The following is a 20899-nucleotide window of genomic DNA, read 5'->3' on the forward strand; positions in this document are numbered from 1 at the left end:
GCGCTAGTTTCCAACAACAACGGCCAGGTGCTGCCTGCGGCTGCTGGGCCACATGACAGCATGCACGCACGTGGTCAGGCATGCCAGACTGAGACTCAGGACTCTGCAGGCGTGGTTCGCTCGGGTGTACCGCCCAGGCAGGGACCCCTTGGACTTGGTACTGACAGCCCCAAGGGATGTGCTGGACTCCTTGCTGTGGTGGCAGTCCCAGCCTGTGGTTTGCGAAGGCATCCCCTTTGCCACCCCACAACCGGACCTGACGCTGGTGACGGACGCGTCAGACCACAGATGGGGGGGCTCACCTTGGGGACCTCAGGACTCAGGGCTTGTGGTCTGGAGCAGAGCGGTCGCTCCATATCAATGTGAAGGAACTCAGGGCGGTTCGTCTAGCCTGACAGACCTTTCACGCCACTCTGACTGGTCACAGCATGACCGTTCCGACAGACAACACTACTGCCATGTTTTATATAAACAAGCAGGGTGGGTCCCTTTCCTCGTCGCTCTGTCACGAGGCTCTCCTCCTCTGGGACTTTTGTATAGCCCACGCCATTCACCTCGAGGCGTCGTATCTCCCAGGGGTGCAAAACAAGCTGGCAGACTACCTCAGCAGGTCGTATCGCATGCACAAGTGGACGCTCTGACCGGACATCGTGCTTTTGCTCTTCCGCAGACGGGGGTTTCCCCGGGTAGACCTGTTTTCCCCCAGGGCCAATGCCCAGTGCCCACAGTTCTGCTCGTTCCAGGGCCACAGCCTGGGCTCAGTCGCAGACGCGTTTGTGATCCCTTGAGGAGGAGGCTTGATGTATGCTTTTCCCCCGCTCCCCTTGGTACACAAGGTCCTGCTCAAGGTACACAGGGACAGGGCGGCGGTGGTCCTCGTCGCCCTGGCGTGGCCCCACCAGCACTGGTACACAACGCTCCTAGAGCTGTCAGTGGAGGCCCCGGTAGTCCTGCCCCCTATACCGGGACCTCATCACACAGGACAGCGGGCGGCTTCTCCACCCCGACCTGCAATCACTACACCTGACGGTGTGGAAGCTCTGTGGCTAAATGCCTTGGAGAGCCAGTGCTCCATTCCTGTGCAGCAGATTCTGCTTGGCAGGAGGAAGCCATCTACCAGGGCTACCTATGTGGCCAAGTGGAAAAGGGTCTCATGTGGGTGTGAGCCCCGACAGGTGGGGCCGTGCCAGGCTCCGGTGCAGGCCATTCTGGAGTACCTCCTGCACCTCAAGCAGCAAGGGCTAGCCCCGTCCTCACTCAGAGTGTACCTGGCGGCCATCTCCGCCTTCCATCTGGGGTTTTCAGGGGGCTCGGTGTTTTCCCACCCAGTGGTGGGATGGTTCCTTAAAGGATTGGAGAGGATGTTTCCGTACTCACCCCCCCCCCCCCCAGTCCCTCCTTGGAACCTTAACTTGGTCCTCTCTAAGTTCATGGGACCCCCATTCGAGCCCCTCGCTACGTGCTCCCTCCTCCACCTTTCCTGGAAGATGGCATTTCTGGTGGCCATTACCTTCAGCCAGAAGGGTGTCGGAGCTGAGGGCTCTCACCTCTGAGCCACCGTAGACAGTATTTCACAAGGATAAGGTGCAACTCTGACCGCACCCCAAGTTCCTTCCTAAGGTGGTCTCGCAATTCCATTTGGGCCAGGACATTTGTCGGCTCGTGTTTTTTCCCAGAATCCCATACGGACCCGAGTCACCGCAGCCTACGCACCCTGGATGTCCGTTGAGTGCTGGCGTCGATTTGGAGCGCACCAAGCCCTTTCGTAAATCCACGCAGCTGTTCGTGGCCGTAGCCGAGAGGATGAAAGGCCTCCTGGTGTCGGCGCAGCAGATCTCTTCTTGGATTACAAGCTGCATTCAGGCGTGCTATGAGCTTGCATGTGTTCCGGCCCCAGCGGTTATGGCCCACTCGACCAGGGCGCAAGCGACTTCCACGGCTTTCCTGGCACAAGTCCTGATCCAAGAGATCTGCAGAGCAGCCACCTGGTCCTCGGTGCACACCTTCACGACCCACTACAAGGTCAACCAGCAGGCCAGAGAGGATGAGGCAGTTGGCAGAGCGGTCCTCCAATCAGTTGTTCTGTGACTCCTACCCTCCTCCAGAGGTAAGCTTGTGATTCACCTAATGTGGAATGGACATGAACAAGCACTCGAAGAAAAAACAGTTACTTACCTTCTCATAACTGTTGTTCTTTGAGATGTGGTGTTCACGTCCATTCCACCACCACCCTCCTATCCCTCTGTCGGAGTCGCCAGCAAGAAGGAACCGGAGGGGGTCGGGTGGCAGGGGTATATATGCACGGCATAGTGACGCCACTCAGGGGGCCCCGACAGGAGCCGCTAAGGGAAAAAGTTTCTGACACTCATGTACACGATGTGCGCACACCTAATGTGGAATGGACGTGAACACCACATCTCGAAGAACAACAGTTACGAGAAGGTAAGTAACCTTTTGTTTTCTTCTTTTTCCAATCTACTAGAGATTGAGATCTACTAGTATTAAAATCTTGAAGGTGACTAGAAGCAATCTGTTCAATTCACTACCTACAGATTCCTTTGTTTAATAAATCAGTTAAGTTTTAAATACAAAAATGCAAAACTTCTTTTTTCTTCCACATTTAAGATAATTTTATTTAACTAGTTAAAAAAGTTTTAAAATGACATTTTTATGAATTTTTAATAAAATTCTAATTTACATCCAAACAGCTTATAACAAATCAAGTAAAAAAATATTAATCTGTTAAAGAAATCCATCATTTACCATTTTCTAAAAATATAAAGAAGTAAAAATTAAGACTATGAATAAATTGTTAAGCTATACAACTGCTTAAATTGATATATGTATACCAAACTTAGTGTAAAGGCAATATTTAGTTGCAAAACAACTTGTTTTAATTGCCAAACAATGAGAATAGTTAATTTCTAAAGAAAGATTTAAAGTACCAATGCAAAGCATGATTAAAATCAATTATTTAAATCAGTCTCCTGCTTGCTGATTGAAATCATGATTAAAAGTGGTGATTTAAATTGCTTTGATTTAAATCAATCCACCCTGCAGCCAGGTGTAAGATTCTGCTTGCACAGATGAACCTGGATCAGAGCTTTATATAGTGAAAGTCTGGGGTGAAATCTTGGCCCCAGTGAGTCAGTGGGAGTTTTGTCCTTGACCTCAGTGGGGCCATGATTGTTTCTTCTGCTAAGTTCTTATTGAAAGGGTGGGGGTGAATCTCACTCGTACAATAATGGTACATGGAAATACTGAAGAAAGTATATTGAAATGTGGTGAGGAGATTCCCCAATTAATATTAAATATAGTACTCCCCCCAGGCCCTACACACATTTTCTGGCTTAGTTATCAGGGTTGACCAAGAGTAACCTAATGCATTACCAAAAATACAAGGGTTTTTTTTTTCCCCAAGCTTGATCTTATCAGAATCAGCAGTCCTACCTACCACCCACCCAGCTCAATAGGGGGAAAACTTGATGGGAATGGTGGTGATTGGGAAAGCCCCAATAGAAGGGGGGAGGGAGAGAAGAGAACACATGTTGGGGGAAGGGGGTTGCAGGAAAATGCAGGGGTAATCCCTCTTTCCCCTTTCATTAATTTAAACCTTAGCCTAGGCCATGTGGGGCCTCTTCTTGCTGTTTTAGCAGCCCCACCCCCACTCCCCGTAACTGTAGTTTTGGAACTGTGTTCTGCAAGTGCTGTGGGTCTTCCCATTTTGGGGTTCAGGAAGGAATTTTTTCTTCTCTTGGGGCCAAATCGGCAGAAGCCTTGTGAGTTTATTCACCTTCCTCGCAGCATCATGGAAGCACAGTTAAGTAGTTTTAGTAATAATATGTGATAGGGATCTCAGTTCATCACAACTTTCAGTTGGATCCATTGTAATTAAAGGCTAAAAGGGATCATTCCAACATTTTTTTACTTCTGGGATTTTGCTGATGGGCCTTGTGCCCATGGGATAGGGGGAGACCTTGTGGCTTTCAAATGCCAGCATCCCCCTTTGGCACCTCTGTCCCCTTTGTAGGGTGAGGGGGGGAGAAGGATGTTAAAAGGATTCAAAGGAGTGAGCTGAGTCCTAGGGCCAGGATGGTGTCGCCATTAGATTTGCCAAATTTCTACTAGCACAAAACTGAACACCCTCACCCCACTCCTGCCTGGCCCCTTCTCCAAGGCCCCGTCATGCCCCCCATTCACTCCATCCCTCTGTCGCTCACTCTCCCCACCCTCACTCACTCACCCATTTTCACTGGGCTGGCTCAGGGGGCTGGGGTGCAGGCTCCGGGGTAGGGCCAGAAATGAGGAGTTCAGAGTGAGGGAGGGATTCCAGGCTGAGGCAGTGGATTGGGATGCGAGAGGGGTGAGGTCAGGGATGAGGGGTTTGGGGTGCAGGAGGGTGCTCTGGGCTGGGACCAAGGGGTTTGGAGGGTGGAAGGGGGATATGGGCTGGGAGGGGGTGAGGGTTCCAGCTGGGGGTGTGGGCTCTGGGGTAAGGCTAGGAATGAGGGGGTTGGGGTACAGGAAGGTGCTCCGGGCTGGGATCGAGGGGTTCAGAGGGCAGGCGGGGGAATCGGGGCTGGGCCCAGGTTGGGGTGCAGGCTCCGGGCGGTGTTTACCTCAAGCAGCTCCCAGAAGCAGCCTCTGCGCCGCATGGCTCCTGGGAAGTCCCAGCCACCATGTCCCCGCTCCGGCTCCTACGCAGAGACATGGCCAGGTGGCTCTGGACGCTGCCCTGTCCACAGGTGCACCCCTGCAGCTCCCATTGGCCAATGGGAGATGTGGGGGCAGCGCTTGGGGCAGGGGCAGTGTGTGAACAGCTGCCGGAGGGGGGACATGGCGGCTGCTTCCCAGGAGCCACACGGCATAGAGGCTAGCAGGGAACCTGCTAGCCCCTCTGCGCAGCGCCATCAACTGGACAGTCAGCGGCCCGGTCAGCACTTCTGACCAGAGCTGCCAGGATCCCTTTTCAACTGCATGTTCCAGTTGAAAACCGCACACCTGGTCACCCTAGTCTCCATTGAAATCACAGGGAGCAGCTTGTAGGACCAGAGCTGTAGTCAGATCCTGCAAGGTGTTGAGAGCCCTTCCATTAATCCAGTAGGAGGAGTGTAGGGAAGTCAACAACTTGCAGGTTCAAGCCCTCCCTCCTTTCTTATAGGTTCTTATTTGTTCTCACATGCCATAAAGCCCAAGACATACGTAAGGAAAAGGCTTTGATGATGAGTTGATAGTAAAATCAAACTCTCTCAATAAAATAAAAATAAAGCAAAGAAAATTGCATCTAATATATTGTACTCATACAGACAGATAATACGATTTAAATATGCCACAATATGATTTAACTTTGAGTACTTTAGGCAGATATCTAATAATGTGCCACTATAGTGTTTCCTAAGAGGGAAATAATAATTGTACTGTATGATTTTCATTTTTACTCTGTTTTGTCTTCTGGTTTATAATAATGACAGATTATGGAAACTATGAACTAAATCAGTAGGCTTATTTTTAAAATGGAAAATTTTAATTTATTTTTACCTTGGTTTTTTTTATTGCTTCATTTAGAAAGGTTTATAAGATAGTCAATAGATGATAGATAACAAAGTTGTTCAATCATATTTTGTCATTTCAACATTTGTCAATGTATTTTGAAGGTTTGTAGAAGACAAAATGTGGGTAACATTTTTGGAAGGAAGCTCTGCTTTGAGTGCTCTGAACCTGAATGGTACTGAGGTAAAGTACAAATTACTGAAATTATCTGTAGTATGCTTAAATGTAATTCTTTAAGTACGATGTGGTTTTCAGCTGCTATACCAGTTGTAAAAGCGCCTATATCTAAGTAGATCCCAAGCCAAATGGATGAGGTTCTTTGGCTTGTGACAGAGGAGGGCAGACTAGATGATCATTTAGATCCCTCTGGCCTTAAAATCTATGGTATCTTCACTTCTATTATTTTTTCTCTGCAAATGAGCTCACTTTTTTATAGTTATAAGAATGCAAAAAAGAATGAGCTTTTTTTTAACTGGTTTATGATACTTTTCTTTGTGATTATTTGCCTAAAAAACAAACAAGTGTCCTGAGACTACAGTGTGGACTAGGTTCTCATTTTTATGGTAGAGTATATTATTAATCCAAAATTTAGCACTCCTGTGCATAGGTGTTGGAACTAGGTGTTCAGGGGGTGCTACAGTACCCCTTGGCTTAAAGTGGTTTCCATTATATACAGGGTTTACAGTTTGGTTCAATGGCTCTCAGCACTCCCACTATGCAAATTGTTCCAGCACCCCTGCTCCCGTGGTGCAATCCTGACCCTATTGAAGTTGTTGGGAATTTTGCCATTGATTTCACTGGGACGAGGATTTCACTTGTGGTACATAGTAACATCTGTGCAGGTTTGTAATTAGCTAGATCCCTAATAAGACTTTGATCTTGTAATGTGATCTTCACAGGTAGACTCCTAGACCTTTTGAAGTCACTGAGTCTCCACACAGGGAGTAGGAGTTCAATTCGTGGGTCAGACTGCAGGATTGAATCCTAACGTGTCAGTACATATTACAGAATTGTCATGATTTGCTTAGCTCATAAGTAAGGCTGACTGTCATGACAAAAAAGGGAAAATAATGCTTTTGTCAGAGTAAAGAATGCAAAAGTCGTTTTAATTTTTTTTAAATGCACACAATAGTTTTACATTTATTTTTCATTAGAAAAGCATTATGTAGTTGTAATTAATAGTTAAAAAGCAAGTGAAGATGTCAAAAAAGAAACACATGGGTCAAAACTCTTGGAACACACTTGCTGTGTAGAAGAAAGATTAGAATGAAAAAGATCATGCCTTTTCATAAAAAGCCCCCCAAAATCATTGTTTTGTCACAAAAATCCTGAAAAACATAGAACCTTGTTCATAATATTCTGTATAGCAGATTGCTTTCTGTGGGGTTTTTTTTTTAAATTTAGATCCCTGATTTTTAGTGCTTAGTTTTTAATTTTTGTACTTTGCATGTGTCTTTTTTTAATCATGTGGAAATTCAGGTTTTAGGAAGGATCATAAACATTAACTTGAAAAACTCAGACTGGATCAGAAGTTTGGAAGAGGAGATGAATCTAGAGAAGATGGTTGGATTGCCTTCATCAACCAGCTCCACTTTGCTTTGTGAAGATGCTGAGGTTTCTGCAGACTATGATATGGAAGGTCTGTTGAATCAAATTAACTTCTTTACATCCTAGATATATTACTTAATTAAATCTATATATCTCTTAAACAATTTATTTTAACTTTATGCCAAACAATCCAAAGATGATAAATTTAAAAATCAGAGACTCTCCAGCAACATATGCACAGCTTGCAGAGCAACATTAGTTTTGGTTTCAGTTTGCGCTGTATCTGTGCTGGTGGCTTTGATAAATTTGCCACCATTTTTTTTCTAGATTTCCTGGGTATCGTTCAGAGGCATAGGAGGCACTGGGAATAAAAGCTGAGGTTTTCAAATGGTTTTAGTTAGGGTTATCGATTAATCGCAGTTAACTGATGTGATTAACTCAAATTAATTGCAATTAAAAAATTAATCACTATTGCATTCTTAAACAATAGAATACCAACTGACATTTATTAAATATTTTTGGATGTTTTTCTACATTTTCAAATGTATTAATTTCTATTACAACACAGAATACAAAGTGTACAGTGCTCACTTTACATTATTTTTATTACAAATATTTGCACTGTAAAAATGATAAAAGAAATAGTATTTTCCAATTCACCTCATACAAGTACTGTAGTGCGATCTCTTCATCGTGAAAGTGTAACTTAGAAATCTAGATTTTTTTTTTTGTTACATAATTGCACTCAAAAACAAAACAATGTAAAACTTTAGGGCCTACGAGGACACTCAGTCCTACTTCTTGTTCAGCCAATTGCGAAGACAAACAAGTTTGTTTACATTTACGGGAGATACTGCTGCCTGCTTATTTACATTGTCACCTGAAAGTGAGAACAGGCGTTCACATGGCACTTTTGTAGTTGGCGTTGCAAGGTATTTACGTGTCAGATATGCTAAACATTCATATATCCCTTCATACTTCAGCCACTGTACCAGAGGACATTCTTCCATGCTGATGATGCTTAAAATAATGCGTTAGTTAAAAGAGCTACAGCACTCAACCCAAGGTTTAAGAATCTGAAGTGCTGTCCAAAATCTGAGAGGGATGAGGTGTGGAGCATTCAGAATCTTGAAAAAGCAACACTCAGATGCAGAAACCCGAACCACCAAACAAGAAAAACAACCTTCTGCTGGTGGTATCTGACTCGGATGATGAAAATGAACATGCGTCGGTCCGCTCTGCTTTGGATAGTTATCAAGCAGAACCCGTCATCAGCATGGATGCATGTCCTCGAATGGTGGTTGAAGCATGAAGGGACATATGAATCTTTAGCATATCTGGCACATAAATGTCTTTTGAAAGTATGCAACCATTCACTGGAACACATGCAAAATCACATACTGGTTCCAATTCAGTTAAATGTTTTAACTGGTTTTCCTCCTTTCCTATAGCTTTGATAAAATGTTAAAAGGATGAATTTTGTTTAAAACTGTTTAATGGTGGACCGTGATTAGATTATGTAAACACCGTTGACACCTTTGGGTCCATTTATTCCATCTACATTAATATAACCTGCCTCACGGGAGATCATCATTACGTCCAAAGCCAAAGATCCCCACAGAAGATCTGTGGCACACTTTGGCTGTTTGAAGAGCACTAAAGATGTCTTTCAGGTACACAGAATTGACAAGAATATTGGGCTCCTTTTTCATCTGTTTTCATCCAAAGTGCTAAGGACTCAGAGTATCCAAACTATCCCTGGCCGGATGGATCCAGTGCTCTTGTTCCAGATGGAATCAAGGCACACTCCACAAAATCTGTGGTGACTTCACGGGGAAGGGTGTGTGGCAGCACAGATTGTGCCGCAGCTTAGAACTGCCTCTGGAAATAGGAGGGGAATAGTCCGTCTGTAGCAGCACCTTCCACAATTCTGATAACAGAAAGAAAATGCTCAGGTAAAAGATTTCCAATCCTCAATACAGAAGATTTTACTTTCCGAGTCATACCAAATTACACTTCATTTAACATCACATGGTCCCTTTAACAGGAAAAACACCATAAATAATAATGCCCCACAACTACCTCAGAATCCTTCACTCACCTTTCTATGAAACATCTTAAAGGATAGATGAGCCTTAAAGCAAGTTATAAAGATTAAAAAAAAATCCAGGTCTTGACAAGCCAAGGAGGTAATGGGGTCAAGGACTTCTAACTGAGAATGCTCTGTCTGGAGTTTCCTCGTTTAAAACTAGTTAACTGTTGATTTAAGCACCTTGGCAGATTGCAGTTGCTGTAGTATCACACATGGTTCTGTGCCCAAACTATTTACAGCTTTATAGATTAAAAATACCATCTTAAATTCCACCTTGAAATTAATGAAGAACAAGTGCAGATCTCTGAGTACTGGTATGAATTATCTGCTTGAAGCACTGTTGTGTAAGTAGACAGCTGTGTTCTACACTATTTAAGTGTCCTAATTACTGTAAAGTTCTATGCAGAACATACTATTGAAAAGATTCATACACTTCAAAAAGAAAAAAAAAATTTAAGACCTCAGACACCTGTTGCAATATCCCACAGGGACATGAAGGCACTCCAAAGTCTATCATAAATGATGGAAGGAGTGAAGGGACCTGTGTTATCTAGCAATACCTTCAGAACAAAAAATCATAGCTATATAGTTTTTTCCCCTTATCTTTGAAGTATGACTAATATATCTGGTGAAAATATTTCCCAGAATTCAGCAAGCTTTTCTCATTCCCAGCTCGGCTTTTTCTCATTCCCAGCTCATTTGATATATTTTTCTGAGTGGGAATTATTTGTTTTGGGACATGGGCTCCTATTTTTAGTAACCTTTGGGTTATAGAATCACTTATTCCCCAGTTAGATAGATGTTTCACAATTAGCTTCTGGGTCCTTTAAGTACATAGCTAATTACATTTCTATTAAAGAAATCTTTATTTGCGTTTTATGAACAGAACCTGGTCTTCTCTGGTGGCCATCTGAAAGGATAGGCTTTGTATACAATCAAGATTTTAGATAGTGTGATTTTTCCCTTTGTACTTGGCATTTTCAGTATGCACAGAGTGTGAGTATTTCCAGCTGCTCTTGAAACGTAGGATTTTTATGATTTCATTGTGAAAAGTAGACATCACAATAAATAACTTCCATGCCTGGAGACAATGTGGATGGGACAAACGTTTGTAGATCCCTTTACTTTATAAACTTTTTTCTGTTTTTCTAGGTGATATTGATGACTATAGTACTGAAGTGGAAGAAATTTTTCCTCAACATCTACAGCCAGGTACAAGTTCTAGTCTTCGAACCTCACCAGGCTCTTCACCTCGTTCCAGTCCCTGCCAGTCTCCCACATTGTCAGATGGACCACTACCCACCCTTCCAGTGAGACCAAGTCGAGCACCTACAAGAACTCCTGGACCACCTATATCCTCAAAGTGTATGTATTATATTACATAAGTCAGACAACTACATCTCATTCTAGTTACCTACAATTTGACCTTGAAGAATATAGTAAATATTAAACTAGTTAATAGGTATTTTATCAGGGTTACATATTATTCAAGGTCAAGTTGTAGGTAACTAGAATAAGTGAAGTAATCTATTTTATACCTCCAGTGAATAACCCTGTGACATGGTGTATCAATATATTCCTCATTTATTTTAACCACACTGATTAGATAAGTGTTTCTCAAATGCAGCCACAGCCTCCTGGCTGTCACTGAGGGACAGCAAAGCAGCAGCTCCTCCCCCAGGGCTGCCTGCAGGGTTGGTCCCTACCCTCTTCCAGAGCCACAGACACTGTAGGAGCAGGCAACCAGTGTGAGTTCCCCACCTTCCTGAGTGCAGTGGGGCTCAGGCTTCAGGCATCTGCCGTGGGATGGTGGGATGTAGGCTCAGTCCCCCAGCCACAGGGTTTTAGGTTCCATCCCTGGACTCACCCCCTGCCATCACCTCAACCCCCGCTGTCTCCTCTGGCCCCCCCTCCCTCCTTACCCACCTCATCATCCGGGACTTAATTTGTCCCCCAGCATGCCAGAGCTGACTAAATCTGCTGTGAAAAGTGATATTAACAAATATACAAATACCACTTTTCACAGTAGCGGACTTACTAACTAGCAATCTTAAAATTAAAATAATAATAATAATAATCAAAACATGCAGAGCACCTTATTTTTGTTTCTATTCTGTTTAGGTCCAGTAAAGCATAGAGACAACTGTACATTATTTTTATTACTGAGTCTGAAAAAAAAGCTCTATATAAATAAATTACAATGATTTGGGACATGTATATGTGCATATTTATTTGTTTTTCCTAAAGTTAATTAAGTTACTTTAGGAAAAATTCTCAGAGCAGCCACCAGCAAGAGTTGGTGGCAGCACTCTGAGGCCGCCAAAAAATATATTGAGAACCCCTGGATTAGATAACCTCAATTTAGTGAAAAGTGGATTTATACCAGTATAAGGCAAGATTGTTGCATGACTAACTTCAGCTTGTAGGAGAAAGAGCTTTGTGTATATGATTTTCAGTTTAAACAGCTTTGTCTTAGTGATAAGAATGGGAATAGGGAACTGTAATGATATTTTGGCACTTTAAAAAACATTGCCACACCAATTCATTTTTAAACTGTTTCTTTGTGTCACTGTAATGGGAAGTAGTTTTACAGTGATCATGCTTATCTGACAGAACACCCTTCAAATTTCCCTTTCTTAAAGGAAATAAGCAAATAAATAAAGCCTGGGTTGAAATAGAATGGAAATGTATTTGATGAAATGTGGTTTATAAGAATCCTTAAGGTACCCAGAAAATACTTAATGATCAAACTTTTTGGCAGATATCATTCCTAATCAACATGTGAATTAATTCACACTCTCATCAAAGTCCATTCCTCTTATTCTTGCTCCCTGGAAACTTCAATGCAACACGACCACAGTGTGTATATCCACAGTTGGTGGTATTGACAGAAACCTTTACAAAAAACTTTTCAATAGAAAATCTTTAGCACTTCACTTGATATTTTTTTTTAACAAGGTCGTTAAATATATGCTGATTTTCTTGATCAGGTTCTCCAGTTGATTTTCAACCAATTACACAACAGAAAGAGTCTACTCAGAGCTTAGAGCCTAAACGTCTTCCTCCCCCTCGCCCAGTGGCTCCACCTACACGGCCTGCTCCACCACAGAGACCACCCCCACCATCAGGTAATGTAGTGATGTATACCACATAATGGACGATCTTTTGATGTACGGTTTTATTTAAGTCTGTTTGATTTTATTTATTTATTTTGGCCAGGTGACTTACTGACTTTTTCTTTACAAAATGTATTCGATCCACTTAACTAATTTTAAAAATCAAATTTTTTGACTAGATTTTACATATCACAGCTACTTTTTATGATTACTTTTTAATACACTATTGTGCTAATTTTTTTGAGTTAGGAATATCGGCTTCCTATGGATGTTTGTATTTAACATTTTCATTATCTACGGCATTTTAATGTTTCTTAAGAACTAGTTCTTAATCTTTTGATTTTACTAAATTAATTCAAATGTTAATGATATTCCTGTTAACTTTTGAGTAAGTACAGATTGCATATGTATGTTTAATATGGTAAAGCTAATCACTTTAGGGGAAAGTATATTTAGATAAATTGGAAGTGTAAGCAGTAGAGCGTTACGAGAAACTGGATGTTGAGAGACCATATATGAGCCATGTAACAACTAACCAAAGTGACTCTTGATGCTTGTAACTTTCTCATTCTTTTTTCTCCCCTTTTTTATACTGATGCTTTTTCTTTAATGCTGCATACATTTCTTATACTATAAGGGGGTAGGAGTCCTGCACCTGCTAGAAAAGAACTTGGAGGTAATAATTTAATTTGGTTTTCAAACATGACTAATAAATAGCACAACTTCTATGGCTATTAATATAACAGTATATTTATCCTGAGACTATTTAATCTGATGCTTCCCAAAGGCAGAAGTTGATGATGTGTTGTGGCATATATTCAGTTACTTCAAAAAAAAATTCCTTTAAAAAGCAATATATCTTTTTTTTCTGAGAGCCCGTAAACTCTATCCTCTCTAGAATTACAGTTTAATCTTAGTGGGCAGTAAATTCTGGACAGCAGCTACTACTACTTGATGAGTAAATAAGGAGCATGACAATATTTTTCAACAGTTATTGACATGCCATAGTCCTGTCAGTTAAAACTGGTCCTGATCTTCATAATTTAAACTTAGTCAATATGCACAACACACTTTTAAAAAAATAAAAGCTGTCTTAACTTCAGACTAGCTTTTTTTTTCTCCATGAGGAGCGTTGTAAAAAGGAGGATTGTGGTCAACTGATAGTCATGCAGGCAGGTAGTAACATTTCACAGATTAAGACTAGTTCATCCACAATACCTTCTTTTTGTGGTTTAAGGTAGAAAAACCAGTAGAGAAAATTATTTACTTTTATATTATTTGAAAAATTTTACTGTAAAAAACAAAATTAAATGGAAATTAAAAGAAACAGTTACAAGAGTGAAATGCATGCAAATTGCATGAAAACTAAAAAAAAAAAAAATATAGAGGCTCAAACTAAATGTATACCCCAAATGAGAAAGGGGGGGAGGGGAAAGTACGAGGGCCAAAAAAAGGCACCATAGCTAAATAACTGACTGAAAGAGGCAGAGAGAGTGAGAGAAATCTTTTAAAAATTGGAAGTCACGTCTTACTGAGGAAAATAGAAAGGAGTATAAACTCTTGCAAGTCAAGTGTAAAAATATAATTAGGTAGGCCAAAAAAGAATTTGAAGAGCAACTAGCAAAAGACACACAAACTAACAGCAAAATATTTTTAAGTAGATCAGATGCAGGAAGCCTGCCAAGCGATCGGTGAGGCCACTGGATGATCAAGGTGCTAAAGGAGCACTTAAGGTAGCAAAGCCGTTGCAGAGAAGCTAAATGAATTCTTTGCATTGGTCTTCACTGCAGAGGATGTGAGGGAGATTCCCACACCTGAGCCATTCTTTTTTGGTAACAAAAAGGGAACTGTCCCAGATTGAGATGTCAATAGAGGAGGTTTTGGTACAAATGGATAAATTAAACAGTAATAAGTCACCAGGACCAGATGGTATTCACCCAAGAGTTCTGAAGGAACTAAAATATGAAATTGCAAAGCTACTAACTGTGGTATGTAACCCATTGTTTAAATCAGCCCCTATACCAGATGACTGGAGGATAGCTTATGTAATGCCAATTTTTAAAAAAGGCTCCAGAGGTAATCCTGGCAGTTACATGCCAGTAAGCCTAACTTCAGTACCAAGTAAATTGGTGGAAACTGTGGTAAAGAACAGAAATATCAGACACCTAAATGAACACGATATGTTGGGGAAAAGTCAACATGGCTTTTGTAAATGGAAATTGTGCCTTACCAATCTATTAAAATTCTTTGAGGGTGTCAAAAAGCATGTGGATAAGGACGATCCAGTGGATTTAGTATACTTGAACTTTCGGAAAGCCTTTGACAAGGTCCCTCATCTAAGGCTCTGAAGCAAAGTAAGCAATCCTGGGATAAAAAGGAAGGTCCTCTCATGGATCTGTAACTGGTTAAAAGATAGGAAACAAAGGGTAGGAATAAATAGTCAACTTTCACAGTGCAGAGAGGTAAATAGCGGGGTCCCCCAAGACTCTGTATTGGGACAAGTGCTGTTCAATATATTTATAAATGATCCTGAAAAACAGGTAAACGGTGAGGTAGCAAAGTTTCCAGATGATACAAAATTACTCAAGATAGTTAGGTCCAAAGCAGACTGTGAAAAATTACAAAGGGAGCTCACTATAACCAGGGTGACTGGGCCAACAAAATGGTAGATGGAATTCAGTATAGATAAATACAAAGTAATGCACATTGAAAAACATAATCCCAACTATACATATAAAATGATGAGGTCTAAATTAGCTGTTACCACTAAAGAAAGAGATCTTGGAGTCGTTTTGGATAGTACTCTGAAAACATCCGCTCAATGTGCAGCAGCAGTCAAAAAAGCTAACAGAATGTTGGGAATCATTAGGAAAGAGATAAGACTGCAAATATCAAAATTCCACTACATAAATCTATGGTACGCCCACAACTTTGAATACTGTGTGTAATTTTGGTCACCCCATCTGAAAAAAAAGATATATTAGAGTTGGAAAAGGTACAGAGAAGCGCATCCATATGAGCTTCCATATGAGGAGAGATTAAAAAGACTGGGACAGTTCAACTTAGAAAAGAGATGACAAAGGGGGGATATGATAAGAGGTCTATAAAATCATGGTGTGGAGAAAGCGAACAAGGAAGTGTTATTTATCCCTTCACATAACACAAGAACCAGGGGTCACCCAATGAAATGAATTGGCAGCAGGTTTAAAACAAACAAAAGAAAATACTTCTTCACACAAGGCACATTCAACCCTTTGGAACTCATTGCCAGGGGATGTTGTAAGGGCCAAAAATATAACTGGTTTCAGAAAAGAATTAGACGCATTCACAGGGGAATAGATCCATCAGGGCTAATAGGCAGGATGGTCAGGGACGCAACCCCGTGCTCTGTGTGTCGCTACCCTCTGACTACCGGAAGTTGGGATTGGATGACAGGGATGGATCACCTGATAATTGTTCTGTTCATTCCCTCTGAAGCATCTGATACTGGCCACTGTTGGAAGACAGGATACTGGGCTAGATGGACTATTGGTCTGACATATTATGACCATTCTTATGTTCTTATGAAGATGGCTATGTATACATAAATATTCCTAAATAAATTTGATTTCAGAACTTCAGGTATAAAATAGCTGAATTGGAAGATAATTCTGGATATTCATATATGCGTGAACATACTGTGTGTCTCACTCGTTTTCAAATTTCCCGTTACTTCCACAAGAGATTCTTGAGTGAGAGTTAAAGTTAACATGTATCTGCTTGCAAGAAAGCACATGTTCCAGAAAAGTAAAACTACAGACTTTTGGTGAGTCTTACAAAACAGGATAAATGTTGTACACAGTACATAAGTTAACAACTCGTATTTTTATTGTATTGAGCCATAGATGTACGTAGCACTTAAATACATTTGAGGGGGGAGGATGAGGAAACATTTCTGTGGCAATTTTGATTTTTTTGATTTTATTTTTTTTAAATGGCAGCTGTTTGAAACTTTTCCTGGATTTGGAATGTTAGAATAAATAATGGGGGAATGGATTATTGAACAGGTGGGAGGTGGCTAAAGGCATATGAAAATTGCATTGGCTGTGCAATTCATCACATGGCTATAATTTATATATGCACACACAACTTTTGTGTGTGTGTGTGTTTACAGATCTATTATTCACATTTATCTCTAAATGTATATTTTAAGGTAGAACATTGTAGAACATAAATCCTTTCACTCAATTTCTCAAGTTTAGATAGGTATAAGAAAGAGTGTTTATGGTGCATCAATCAAGCTGTCAAAATCCAGTTTTGCTCTCATTTGGTAATCTGTAGTTTAAGATGAACCATTCTGGTTTTAGTTTAAAATAATTACAATTTTAGAAAGCAGCTAATACATGTTGCACTTTCTGCATATTATATGGTTCGCTTGTATCATATGTCATTGCCAAGTATTTTTCTGTACAATGACAGAATCCTGTCTATCCTAGCTTCAGCTTAAACTGTGAAAAAACTAGTATCACTCAATGAGCATTGCAAATTATTATTTTATTCATATGTAACTAGTAAATAAAATTGTCATGCCGTCTTTCATTTCTCATCCTGGCCATACACTCATCCCATTCTTTCTACCTTACTCGTCCCTTCTCTACTTCCTACGTACAGCTTCATGCCTTCTGCCTTGCTGCTCCATACACTTGGAATAGACATCCTCTGTATCTTCCTTCCAATCCTTCATAAAGCCCTTTCTTCCATCATTGTCCAATCCTGTGACACCTCTCCTTGAACTGTTGTCCTGTGTCTCATGTTGTTTCTTTCATCTTATTTAGAGTGTGAGCTGTTTGGATCTGATCTATATTTATAATGCATGGTGTAGGTGGTACTACATACTGTAAAAAATGTTGCAGCACATGGTATACAATAAATATCGTTCATAGACCCATGCAATACATACACTGACAAGAGTTAAGGATCGCTTTCATGTCCTCTCTAATTATAAATTGATGTACTGGTATGCATGTAAGTAGAATCCTTAACATAATTTTAAACATAGACACCTTATGTGATAGTTTTGCCCATAATAATGTTGGTTTTTTAACCTTTTATCTCAGGCACTTTACCTCTTCGGGGTCTGTGGCACTCCTCCTTGTGCCCCTGTATGCTTTGAAGACTCCTAGTGGGACTCTAAGCTTTCCCACAGTGTAATTATGTCTTGCATCTTTATTAGGAGTAGGCTAGAACTCAAGGGGATTTTTTTGTCTTCAGCTTTTAGATATTTGCAAATGAATAATGCTTTTGCCTGGTGGTTCAAGCTATGATGGTCATTGAGTACCTTATAATAATAATTTAATAAATAAAATTAGCTTTCAAATCTTTGGAGTTCAGGGTTCAGTTAGCATATTTTGTAGTGCCTTACATATTTATGATTTAGAAACACATCAAGTAATATCTTACAGAATATGAAGAAAGTTAATGATTGTGACTTGTCACCATTGTATAATATTTTTTTCCATTAGCAATACCAAGTTCTGTACAGAGAATATTTCTGTTTAACAGTATAAAGGGCTAAAAGTTGTCTTTGTCAGTTTAAAAACTATTGTTAAGATGGAGTTAAGTTTGAGGGTATGTACCAGTAATGTAGAGTGAATACGTTACAGGGACGTTGCCATTATCCCAAAAACAAATATTATAAAACCAGGAAATTCAGAGTTAAGGTTTATCTTAAAAGAAATACAAACGCATTAAGGTATGGAGAAGCACAGTTTTATATACCCACACAACCTTTACTCCACCCTGTGATGATGTCATGAAATAACCAGACAGTTAAGATCAGTGCATAATGTTTGTACTCCTAGATTAGGTTAAACAGATTTCAAAGACCCATTCCATTTTTTAACTTTTTCCCCTTCTGGTGTGTCTATGGGGCAGAGTTAAGGTTGTCTGGATGCCTTAGGATATGGCAATCATTTTGAAAATAGGTAATTCTTTGTGGAATTCTGTTTAAAACAAAAAACAAAATTCTGCATCCTTTACTGAAGAAATTTTCAGTAATGAAGAAAAATGGCAAAAAAGACTTAAAAAATAACCAAAAAACTTTGACATAGGGTGCTGAATTTATGAAAGGAACACTTTTTTTAAATTTTCACTCAAACTAATTAACAGATTTACTTGTTAAGTCTCAGAAAATTCATTCAGTACTCAAGAGTAAGTGCTGTAATTTGGAGAGGATATACTAAATTCTTCATATATAACCAAGTGGCTACACTTTTAAGAGAAAACTTAACTCAGCCTTAACTATAGACTAGGGACTGGCACTTCCATAATTTGGCTGTATCCGCTGTTGCTGTGCTAGGATACTAGCGCTCTCCATGCTATTTCCAGAGTGTTGGGACTGCTGCTATGCTAGTAGGCTCACACTGGGGGCAAATATATAATGAAGGAATTTTGGGGGCAGCCAGTCTGGTAACTGGAAGAGAGAAAGATGGGGAGAGTAATTTTGACACTAGACAAAATATGTTTTTAAAATGTTAAGAAACAAACTTAAACAAGCTTAAAGAAACCCCCAAAACCCTCTTCTTAAGGACTAGTGGAAAGTGGACATTGACTAATGTAGCACCAGGATACTGTCCTTAATCAAAACGGTAATTTATGTTTGTCGTGAAAAATAAACCCACAAATTTCAACGTTCTATCAGTAATAATTAAAGTGGTGGTGTTCCTTGGAAACAGGGCTGTGAAGGAAATGTGAGATACTAGAAGAATTTCAGTCATAAGGCTCTTTTTAAGACAGTCAAAACAAATGTCAAATGGTATTTTCCTCCACACTGCTATAAAAAAAAATCAAGAGGTGCACAAACTACAATAAAAGTGAAAAGTGATACTTTAACCCAAAAGACCGATTTTTTTTTTTAAGAGCTTTTTCACCACTGTTAAAATAGAAATCCTGGTGTAACCTTAATTATTAACATCAAGGGTAGCATTAGTGGTGGAGTTGGAGTCGTCTGATCCAGGGGTTCCCCGTATATGGTTCCCCACATTATGATCTTTTAATTTTCAGTGTTTTAAAATCCATGTGTCTATTGGTATGCCACCACAAAGTCAGGGGTGTACTTGCTGTACATTTGGAGTTATTTAGTCCAAAGATTTCTCAAATTCAACCTCCCACAGGGAGCTGATTTTAATTCAGATTGCTCTAAAACTCACATGCACAGTGAGATTGTTTTGAAAACTTGTATTCCACACTAGGAGCGGAGGTAAACATTGGGAGAAGGGGGAGGAGAACACAAGTAGATGAACAAGTCAGTTCACACTTCTGTCGAGTGCAAAGTCCCTTCCTCCTGCACTAGCCCCTGAAGTTGAGTATGGAGTCCGGGGCTTTCCTCCACTTCTCCTTTCTGCCTCCAAATGGTAGATGTGTTCACAGCCCATCAGTTACTGCCTTCCTCGCTCCCTTGCTGAAGGCGAGGAGGGGACAGGGGAAGAACAGAATTGGTAGCTGCATGGCACTCAGGTGTTCCCAGAAAGCCTTCTTTTGCTCCCCAATCATGCCCTCTTCTCTACCACACCTTTCTCAAAAAACTAAGGGAAATTCACTTCCTTAACACAGAATTACGGTTGGTAGCAGTGCCCTGTCCCCTTCCAGAATACTGAGTGCACCTATAGTTAAACCTCTGAAAACCGGAAATACAGGATTAAGTTACACACCAGTCCCACCCACAACGTTAACAATGCCCACTTTGAGTGAGTCTCCAACCTGCTCCTGGCAGACTTTTGTAGCACTCTGTCCTTCCAGATGCTATGGAACACTCTGGGAATACAGCATCTGGGTACAGAGGAGAAACCATCAGTGTGTGTCTTCACTAAGGCAAAAGTTGCATTTAACGCAGTCTTAGTGAAGACTAGCTGGCTCTGCCTGTCCTCCACTTGACCACTGAGATCTACTAATGAAAGGGACTATATAAGAGCTAGATGGTGGTAATATAATATTTACTCTGCACAAATCACTCTACAGGTCCCAGATGTAACCATCCCTTGATCCATATCCTAAGGATTACCTCTGGAACATCACCTGCACTTGGGTCTGTCTTGTAGTGCAGTGTTGTGTGCCACCAGACTACTATTTTCACAATCCAAATAACTCAGAAGAGAAACAAGAGTTCCTCATGCCTTTGGGCACAGCCACACCTCTCCTCATATTTTAGTGTGAACTGTGGGAATCTACTACAAAATATAGCTGCCCCTAATACAGCGAAGGGCAGTTGGTGTGCATACAAATGAATGAAATAATACAGTTTTGAAGAACACCATATACCTGGTAAAATATCACATGTACTTTAGTCATCTACATAGAGAAATTGACTGGCAGAACTAACCCCCTGTGTGGACACTTTATTCCAGAGTAAAAGTGACTTTATTACGGTATAATTACTCCCACATAACTATAGCAGCATAATATAATTAAGATATTTTGGAAGAGTGCAAGGCGCTGCCAGTCAACTTTAATTGTGCCTTAACAAAATTTTTAGGCCGTGAATATAGCAGAAATTTAAATTCTCTTTTAACAAAAATATTAAACTGAAGCCATGTAATATTTCTAAACATTAACTGAA

At 40.6% G+C, this 20899-nt stretch overlaps 1 protein-coding gene across 9 annotated transcripts in view; it reads left to right on the forward strand.

Annotated features, from left to right (window-relative positions):
* Positions 1 to 20899, forward strand: part of SYNJ1 (synaptojanin 1) — a 117219-nt gene that overhangs the window by 70194 nt on the left and 26126 nt on the right. For 8 of the 9 annotated variants that reach the window (XM_074970678.1, XM_074970685.1, XM_074970715.1 and 5 more), the window contains 5 exons: positions 5655 to 5733; positions 7030 to 7189; positions 10343 to 10555; positions 12181 to 12318; positions 12944 to 12982. In XM_074970678.1, the coding sequence (XP_074826779.1) occupies positions 5655 to 5733; positions 7030 to 7189; positions 10343 to 10555; positions 12181 to 12318; positions 12944 to 12982 (629 nt within the window). The remainder of the gene's footprint in view (positions 1 to 5654; positions 5734 to 7029; positions 7190 to 10342; positions 10556 to 12180; positions 12319 to 12943; positions 12983 to 20899) is intronic. The other variant, XM_074970690.1, reaches the window with a different exon arrangement.

The sequence above is a fragment of the Natator depressus genome, chromosome 1 (assembly GCF_965152275.1).
Source record: "Natator depressus isolate rNatDep1 chromosome 1, rNatDep2.hap1, whole genome shotgun sequence".
NCBI lineage: Eukaryota > Metazoa > Chordata > Testudines > Cheloniidae > Natator > Natator depressus.